The following is a 10,373-nucleotide window of genomic DNA, read 5'->3' as shown; positions in this document are numbered from 1 at the left end:
TGAATTAAATCTCCCAGTGTCTGGTGGAAAGAAGACTGAACCAGGTTTTCCTCTAGGATTCTGCCTGTGCTTAGCTCCATTCCATTTATTTTTTAACCTGAACAGCGTAACTTGTGACAGTTTGTATTTTGGGTGTAGTTTGTAAATGTTTTATGTACATGCTGCTATTTCCCTGTTTTGCCTTCTTGCCAGGTCGCCCTTCCAAAATAGGTTCTTAACCTCAATGGGTCTTACCTGGTTAAATAAAAATAAAAAACTGTTGTATTCAGGACAAAAAGTGAATAGGTTTTCCACATGTTTACCAGTACTACTTCAGTTAGCCTTGTTGCAAACAGGACACATGTTATGGAATATTTGTATTCTGTACAGGCTTCCTCCTTTTCACTCTGTCATTTAGGTTAGTATTGTGAAGTAACTACACTGTTGTTGATCCATCCTCAGTTTTCTCCTATAACATCCATTACACTCTGTAACTGTTTTAAAGTCACCATTGGCCTCATGGTCAAATCCCTGTGTGGTTTCCTTCCTTTCTGACAACTGAGTTAGGAAGGACACCTGTATCTTTGTAGTAACTGGGTGTATTGACACACCATCCAAAGTTTAATTATTAACTTCACCATGTACCATGTAGGTCAAATGTAATATGTCAAATGTATGTAACCAAAAAGCTGTAAAAACAACAACAAAACTGATTTTTGTCATCTGAAGATGGGGGTTGATTGATGGGTTGATTTAAAAAATAATGATAAAACAAAGTCACCGTGCTCAAAGGGATATTCAATGTCTGTTTATTTCATACCAATCTACCAATTGGTGCCCTTCTTTGCGAGGTATTGGAAAACCTCCCTGGTCTTTGTGGTTAAATCTGTTTGAAATGGTGTTTTAATGGATCCATGCAACTTATTATATGACTGATTTAAGCACATGTTTTACTAATGAACTGATTTAGTCTTGCCGTAACAAAGGGGTTGAATACTTATGTTTTATTGATTTGTCAAAATGTCGACAAACATAGTTCAACTTTGATTTATGCGTATTGTGTGTAGGCCAGTGACAAAACAAATCTAAATGTAATCCTGTAACAACAGAATGTGGAAAAAGACAAGGGGTGTGAATACTTTCTGAAGGCGCTGTATATGTCACTGAACACACTCTTTTACCGAAAGCGCCTTACAGTTTGTGACACGTGTTAATTGAACTCATTGCTTTAGCACCATGCTCTTACCAAGTGAGTCACACGGAACCTTAGTGAATTAACAGCAGCAGAGGTCCACAATAAAGCATGCTTGAAGACATATTTCCTGAATTAAGCATTTTGATACAATCACCTCAAAACCAAAGACGGACTAGGATTTATCCAGCATAATGGGCATAATGGGCAGCAACCATATGGGCACACAGTGTGGATGAGCCTGCCTGCTGAGATGAACGCTGTCCTTGCCTATACATTCACCCAAGTCACGACTCGGTTCGGACGCTACAGACGTTTTAGTGAGAACACTGATTTTTGGGATGTCTCCTGGTCTGATACACAGCGCTGTAGCTCTGCGGTTGAAAGTGGCGAAAAAAATGACATCTTTACCTTAAACTGGCGGATTATGTTAATGATATACTCTTAAGGATAGGAGATAAGCTCAAGGAACTTTAAATGAAAGCTCATGAAGTGGACCTGTTGTTTACCTCATGGAATATTCCAAGACATCTTTTAGTTCCCTCTATCCTTCCTCATGCCTACTCTGATCTGTGCAACGCCCCTACCCTATAGCCTGTAAAAACAAGATAACCTCCTAAAAAGTTATTTTTAATACAAGTATTTATTTGTCTTGATTGGCAGATCTTTTTTAATCAAGAGAATCAAGGTCCAAAGGTAAACATCTGAAAATATTGTTCGGAAGGTTGTGCACCGCGCAATGGAAAGCATGGTGCGCATGGAGCTGTCCATGGTACTGAATGCCATTGCATCAACAAGTAGTGAGCTTTTCATTTTCTAGGCTACTCACGAGCGCTATGTTGAAACTATTGGAAAAACATGACATTGGCTGACACAATATGGTTATAACGTTTGAAACTGCAAATAGCTTTGTAGGATAAATCGGATGTGTTACAAAAGTATCAGAAGGGATGACGAAATGGATCATTGCAAGGGGGTATCAACGCATCAGAGTCAGTGTGTGATCTTTGAGAGAGAGGAGACCAAAAATGTCAATCCTATGACGTTAGTTCTGGCGCACGAATGAATTCCGAACGAATGGACGTGCGAGCCAAATTCGTGATCAGAAGACGCGGAAAGAACAAGGCGAGAGAGGTTGGGAGATCAGGGAAGCCCGAATTTTAAAACGCTGGGATTGTCAATATTTTATAGCCTATTAAATTGTTATCTAGAGTGTTTTTCTTTGTTTGTACTGGTCACACGTGACTTTCTGGCGGAAACTGTCTTCTTAGAATTACAGTGCATTACAGTGGTAAGTTATTTTGTTGATGTGGCACATTTCCGTGTGCTCAAATCAGGAATATAGTTACATATTTCAGTACCATTCACTTAATGTATTGATCTTAGCATTTTTAAACAATAAAGTGTTGCTTTATATCCTTTACAATAGGGAAGACAATAACGCATAAAACGGATCTACTCGTTTGGACTATTGTCTTTACGCATGGTGAACATGGACAGGGTTATATTTGTCAGATATCTGGGAACTTTTAAAGTTTAGTGACCAATAAACGAACGGTTCTCTCTCTCTCTCTCTCGCTCTCTTCGACGGCTTAGGACATCGTGATGCCGTTCCTAAGAACCCTGGTTGTGTTGGCTGTCCTCTGCGCGCCAACCTCCAGCCTCTGTCTCAGACTGTACCAGAGCGACTACAACCTCCTCTGTGACGATGACATACTAGCTGAGGTCCAGACGAACGACGTTCCCAGTGACACGTTCCCAGTGTCGGAAAGCTTGGGCTCCCTCTTCAAGTCCGGAGACACTCTCTCCTCCGCAGAGTCGCGGGAGAAAAGGACGTCGACTTACCCCGCCAACTACAGGTTTCTCAGTCAGACGCAGCTAAGGAGTAAGATGTTCCAGAACAGAATTAATAATGATCGGCTACGCAAGTTTACCCTGTCTCTAGATGTGCCCACCAACATCATGAACATTCTCTTTGACATCCAAAAGTCCAAGAACCTGCGCGCAAAAGCGGCCGACAACGCGCGTCTGATGGCGCAGATTGGACGAAGGAAGAGACAGTAGACTATCTCTCCGACGGTTGAAGCCGCTACCCTGATTATCCATTACATATTAGATTTTCACTCTGACAAATACGTTTTGCTGGAAGTTTTATTTTTCCTCAAATCAAACTTTCAGATGCAGTAATTGTGAGATGTTTTTTTTTCTGTGGGTATGATCTATCAAATTTAAATACGAAACATAGGGATTATTGAGATTTACTTTTCTGAAGTACAATTGGATTGTTTACTGTACAGGCCTATTCCATTTTAGAATCCCTGAAATTGAATGAAAATCAAAATACAATTCGAGATCATTTTGAACTAGTCTACACACTGAATGATTTTAATTTATGTTCAGAATATACATTTCAATTCATTAAAATGAAAGTACTTTTAAGATAAGGTTAGGCCCTTTAAAGATATACAACGTCTAGTCTTCCACTGGACCAGGAAATGTGGTGTAATGAGAGGGGTCTTTGAAATTAGATAAGGCAAATGAGGAAACATGTCAATTGCATATGCATAAAATCAGTGGGTAAAGTGTAATTAGCCTGTCAATGGAAATGGTTTGCATTTCTTCTCATTTGTGCCCGCGTTTTATAGGAAAAGCAAGGCATACATATGCTTGAAATACAGGGCAGTACGGTACAATACAAATTATGTGAACAAATTGCTTTCATTGAAATTCGCACGCATGTTGCGGCATATTTAGTGTAAAGAGAAGCGAGTTAGCCTATATACCTTTGAATAGACGCTAGAATGTGAAATGATTAGTTATTCAGTTATTTCAAGGAAAATGCATGGTAGCCTCAATGTTTGATCATCAAATATCTGTTATTTTTATACACAAAGGGATTATTTTTCCTCAAATAAAAGCAGATGAATTAAACGTTGTCTTCAATAACGGCCATTTTCACATTTAGAAGGTGTTGTAATTTAGGTGTTAGGCATAATTAAGTCAGTCAGTCAGCCAATGGAAAACAACAGCTTTGTCGATATGAACTAAATATATTATCGTCCCTATATATGCTATAGCTTTCAGGTGCGTTAAACACAGGTATGTTACACACACACACACACACACACGCACGCACGCACGCACGCACGCACACACACGCACACACACAAACAATTGGGAGTCATCAGTGACCATTACATTTCCTCCTCTCTAAATATTTTAGAGGCATTTAAAGATGTTAAAGAGCTCCAGCTTCAGGTTAGTTTGGCAGCTCTGCAGACTGGTCACTAGCTGGCACAGCCACAAAGTGGAAAGATCAGCCCCAGTGACAACCCGTCATTCAGGGCTGGTGGGACAGAGAACCACTTGTTTAGAGACCCACTTGTTTTGAGCCCCACTTGTTTTGAGACCCACTTGTTTTGAGCCCCACTTGTTTTGAGACCCACTTGTTTTGATACCCAATTGTTTTGAGACCCACTTGTTTTGAGACCCACTTGTTTTGAGCCCCACATTTTTTGCCCAAAAATTGGCTTTGCCTGTATTGCATGTTATTTTGTGTCAGATATCAGTTTTCAAACAATGTAAAAAAAAAAAGATGTATATCATTGAGTTAATAAAGCTGCATACAAAGATGGTCTCTTTTTTGTTTTCTTGAGTAAAGCAGCTACAAAATGCAGGTGTTTCAGGCGATCTCAGCTTTCTGTGGTGGTAGGGCAAGCCAGCAGAAAATACGGACTGTTGCGTCATGATTGGCTCAGTGTTCTGTCACTCATGGGGACATCCTGGTAACATTGAGAAAACACACTTTATATCAGAGTTGTCTCAAAATGGCTATGCATATTCATGACATGAGGCTAGTAGCATAGCATCTCTCTCGATTGAATACAGGAGGGCGAAGTCAACAACCCTCATTGAATATTCAAAATAAGATGACAATATTGACATGCATTAATACACCAATCCAAACAAAGGATAGGCGGAAGCTCGACAGCCCGCTGTGCCTCTTTGTGGACAATGACTCCCATTGTTGGGGCAGAGAGACATGTAGTATCTTGTCAGTATATCCATCATCTTTGCTACAATTAAATTACATTTCATTTGATTGCTGCTGCGATGGCACACTGGTATTTCTCCCAATAGATATCCGTTTATTGTTGGTCTGTAATCTGAGGGAAATATGTGTCTCTAATATGGTCAGACATTTGGCAGGAGGTTAGGAAGTGGAGCTCAGTTTCCACCTCATTTTGTGGGCAGTGTGCCCATAGCCTATGGCGTCCTCTCGCAATAGCAAGGCTATGTTCACTGAGCCTGTACATAGTATAAGCTTTCCTTAATTTTGGGTCAGTCACAGTGGTCAGGTATTGGTGTTTTACATTGTACACGGAGGATGCTTTTGTGAAGTCTTGGTTGGTGAGCGGACCTCAGACCTCACAACCACAAAGGGCAATAACTGATTCAAGTATTTTTTGGGAGGGTGTAGAGGCCCTTCTTGCCTTGTCTCTCAGATTGTTCACAGCTTTGTGGAAGTTACCTTGTGGTGCTGATGTTTAGGATGAGTTATGAATATTTTTTTGCGTGCTCTACGGCAATAGTGTCTAGATGGTATTTGTGGTCCTTGCAACTGGACCTTTTTTGGAACACCATTATTTTTGTCTTACTGAGATTTACTGTCAGGGCCCAGATCTGACATAATCTGTGCAGAAGATCTAGGTGCTGCTGTAGGCCCTCCTTGGTTGGGAACAGATCTAGGTGCTGCTGTAGGCACTCCTTGGTTGGGAACAGATCAAGGTGCTGCTGTAGGCCCTCCTTGGTTGGGAACAGAAGCATCAGATCGTCAGCAAACAGAAGACATTTGACTTCAGATTCTAGTAGGGTGAGTCTGGGTGCTGCAGACTGTTCTAGTGCCCTCGCCAATTCATTGATATATATGTTGAAAAGGGTGGGGCTTAAGGTGCATCCCTGTTTCACCCCACGACCCTGTGGAAAGATGTGTGTGTTGTTTGCCAATTTTAACTGCACACTTGTTGTTTGTGAACATGGATTTTATAATGTCGTATGTTTTTCCCCCAACACCACTTTCGATCAATTTATATAGCAGACCCTGAGTCAAAAGCATGAGAAGACTTTGCCTTTGTTTTGGATTTGTTTGTTTATAAATTAGGGTGTGCAGGGTGAATACATGGTCTGTCATACGGTAATTTGGTAAAAGCCAATTTAAAATTTTCTCACTACATTGTTATCACTGAAGAAATGTATGAGTTTGCTGTTAATGATAATGCAGAGGATTTTCCTGCCCGCTCGACCCTATCCCCTCCTCTCTTCTCCAGACCATTTCCGGAGACCTTCTCCCTTACCTCACCTCGCTCATCAACTCATCCCTGACCGCTGGCTACGTCCCTTCCGTCTTCAAAGAGAGCGAGAGTTGCACCCCTTCTGAAAAAACCTACACTCGATCCCTCCGATGTCAACAACTACAGACCAGTATCCCTTCTTTCTTTTCTCTCCAAAACTCTTGAACGTGCCGTCCTTGGCCAGCTCTCCCGCTATCTCTCTCAGAATGACCTTCTTGATCCAAATCAGTCAGGTTTCAAGACTAGTCATTCAACTGAGACTGCTCTTCTCTGTATCACGGAGCGCTCCGCACTGCTAAAGCTAACTCTCTCCTCTGCTCTCATCCTTCTAGACCTATCGGCTGCCTTCGATACTGTGAACCATCAGATCCTCCTCTCCACCCTCTCCGAGTTGGGCATCTCCGGCGCGGCCCACGCTGGATTGCGTCCTACCTGACAGGTCGCTCCTACCAGGTGGCGTGGCGAGAATCTGTCTCCTCACCACGCGCTCTCACCACTGGTGTCCCCCAGGGCTCTGTTCTAGGCCCTCTCTATTCTCGCTATACACCAAGTCACTTGGCTCTGTCATAACCTCACATGGTCTCTCCTATCATTGCTATGCAGACGACACACAATTAATCTTCTCCTTTCCCCCTTCTGACGACCAGGTGGCGAATCGCATCTCTGCATGTCTGGCAGACATATCAGTGTGGATGACGGATCACCACCTCAAGCTGAACCTCAGCAAGAAGGAGCTGCTCTTCCTCCCGGGGAAGGACTGCCCGTTCCATGATCTCGCCATCACGGTTGACAACTCCATTGTGTCCTCCTCCCAGAGCGCTAAGAACCTTGGCGTGATCCTGGACAACACCCTGTCGTTCTCAACTAACATCAAGGCGGTGTCCCGTTCCTGTAGGTTCATGCTCTACAACATCCGCAGAGTACGACCCTGCCTCACACAGGAAGCGGCGCAGGTCCTAATCCAGGCACTTGTCATCTCCCGTCTGGATTACTGCAACTCGCTGTTGGCTGGGCTCCCTGCCTGTGCCATTAAACCCCTACAACTCATCCAGAACACCGCAGCCCGTCTGGTGTTCAACCTTCCCAAGTTCTCTCATGTCACCCCGCTCCTCCGCTCTCTCCACTGGCTTCCAGTTGAAGCTCGCATCCGCTACAAGACCATGGTGCTCGCCTACGGAGCTGTGAGGGAACGGCACCTCAGTACCTCCAGGCTCTGATCAGGCCCTACACCCAAACAAGGGCACTGCGTTCATCCACCTCTGGCCTGCTCGCCTCCCTACCACTGAGGAAGTACAGTTCCCGCTCAGCCCAGTCAAAACTGTTCGCTGCTCTGGCCCCCAATGGTGGAACAAACTCCCTCACGACGCCAGGACAGCGGAGTCAATCACCACCTTCCGGAGACACCTGAAACCCCACCTCTTCAAGGAATACCTAGGATAGGGTAAGTAAGGGTAGGTAATCCTTCTCCCCCAACAAGATTTAGATGCAAGTGGCTGTTCCACTGGTTGTCATAAGGTGTATGCACCAATTTGTAAGTCGCTCTGGATAAGAGCGTCTGCTAAATGACTTAAATGTTAAATGTTAAATGTTAAAATGTTAAATGTTAAATGTTAAATGTCTGATGTTATGTAATGGAGAACGACCACCTCAGGTCTGATGTTATGTAATGGAGAACGACCACCTCAGGTCTGATGTTATGTAATGGAGAACAACCACCTCAGGTCTGATATTATGTAATGTATATGTGGAGAACAACCACCTCAGGTCTGATGTTATGTAATGGAGAACGACCACCTCAGGTCTGATGTTATGTAATGGAGAACGACCACCTCAGGTCTGATGTTATGTAATGGAGAACAACCACCTCAGGTCTGATGTTATGTAATAGAGAACAACCACCTCAGGTCTGATGTTATGTAATGGAGAACAACCACCTCAGGTCTGATGTTATGTAATGGAGAACGACCACCTCAGGTCTGATGTTATGTAATGGAGAACAACCACCTCAGGTCTGATGTTATGTAATGGAGAACGACCACCTCAGGTCTGATGTTATGTAATGGAGAACGACCACCTCAGGTCTGATGTTATGTAATGGAGAACGACCACCTCAGGTCTGATGTTATGTAATGGAGAACGACCACCTCAGGTCTGATGTTATGTAATGTATATGTGGAGAACGACCACCTCAGGTCTGATGTTATGTAATGGAGAACGACCACCTCAGGTCTGATGTTATGTAATGGAGAACAACCACCTCAGGTCTGATGTTATGTAATGTATATGTGGAGAACGACCACCTCAGGTCTGATGTTATGTAATGGAGAACGACCACCTCAGGTCTGATGTTATGTAATGGAGAACGACCACCTCAGGTCTGATGTTATGTAATGGAGAACAACCACCTCAGGTCTGATGTTATGTAATGGAGAACAACCACCTCAGGTCTGATGTTATGTAATGGAGAACAACCACCTCAGGTCTGATGTTATGTAATGGAGAACAACCACCTCAGGTCTGATGTTATGTAATGGAGAACAACCACCTCAGGTCTGATGTTATGTAATGGAGAACAACCACCTCAGGTCTGATGTTATGTAATGGAGAACAACCACCTCAGGTCTGATGTTATGTAATGGAGAACAACCACCTCAGGTCTGATGTTATGTAATGGAGAACAACCACCTCAGGTCTGATGTTATGTAATGGAGAACGACCACCTCAGGTCTGATGTTATGTAATGGAGAACAACCACCTCAGGTCTGATGTTATGTAATGGAGAACAACCACCTCAGGTCTGATGTTATGTAATGGAGAACGACCACCTCAGGTCTGATGTTATGTAATGGAGAACAACCACCTCAGGTCTGATGTTATGTAATGGAGAACGACCACCTCAGGTCTGATGTTATGTAATGTATATGTGGAGAACAACCACCTCAGGTCTGATGTTATGTAATGTATATGTGGAGAACAACCACCTCAGGTCTGATGTTATGTAATGGAGAACAACCACCTCAGGTCTGATGTTATGTAATGTATATGTGGAGAACAACCACCTCAGGTCTGATGTAATGTAATGGAGAACAACCACCTCAGGTCTGATGTTATGTAATAGAGAACGACCACCTCAGGTCTGATGTTATGTAATGGAGAACGACCACCTCAGGTCTGATGTTATGTAATGGAGAACAACCACCTCAGGTCTGATGTTATGTAATGGAGAACAACCACCTCAGGTCTGATATTATGTAATGGAGAACAACCACCTCAGGTCTGATGTTATGTAATGGAGAACAACCACCTCAGGTCTGATGTTATGTAATGGAGAACAACCACCTCAGGTCTGATGTTATGTAATGGAGAACAACCACCTCAGGTCTGATATTATGTAATGGAGAACGACCACCTCAGCTCTTTTGTTACGATATGTATATTGCCGTTCTAAAGTTTGGGGTCAGTTAGAAATGTCCTGTTTTTGAAAGAAAAGCAAATTGTTTTGTCCGTTAAAATAACATCAAATTGATCAGAAATACAATGTAGACATTGTTAATGTTGTAAGTGAATATTGTAGCTGGAAACGGCTGATTTTTAATGGAATATCTACATGGCGAACAGAGGTCCATTATCAGCAACCATCACTCCCTGTGTTCCAATGGCATGTTGTGTTAGCTAATCCAAGTTTAGCATTTTAAAAGGCTAGTTGATCAGACGCCTCACCCAGTCCTCATGTGGCAGCTTCATTAAATAATACCCACAAAACACCAGTCCTCAACTGGCAGCTTCATTAAAAGTACCCACAAAACACCAGTCCTCAACTGGCAGCTTCATTAAATAGTACCCACAAAACA

The 10,373-nt window shown here is 42.9% G+C and overlaps 1 protein-coding gene across 1 annotated transcript; it reads left to right on the top strand.

Annotated features, from left to right (window-relative positions):
• The first annotated feature begins 2,776 nt into the window (after window positions 1–2,776).
• Window positions 2,777–4,795, top strand: LOC118382020 (urocortin-3). The gene has a single exon (XM_035768888.2). The coding sequence runs from the start codon at window positions 2,777–2,779 to the stop codon at window positions 3,233–3,235; it is 459 nt and encodes a 152-aa protein (XP_035624781.1). The 3' UTR covers window positions 3,236–4,795.
• Window positions 4,796–10,373: the final 5,578 nt, after the last annotated feature.

The sequence above is a fragment of the Oncorhynchus keta genome, chromosome 19 (genome assembly GCF_023373465.1).
Source record: "Oncorhynchus keta strain PuntledgeMale-10-30-2019 chromosome 19, Oket_V2, whole genome shotgun sequence".
NCBI lineage: Eukaryota > Metazoa > Chordata > Actinopteri > Salmoniformes > Salmonidae > Oncorhynchus > Oncorhynchus keta.
This window is presented reverse-complemented; position numbering and strand designations above follow the sequence as displayed.

Bases quoted from the DNA above. Each gene is read 5' to 3' on its own strand.
- LOC118382020 (XM_035768888.2), top strand. From the start codon at position 2,777: ATGCCGTTCCTAAGAACCCTGGTTGTGTTGGCTGTCCTCTGCGCGCCA.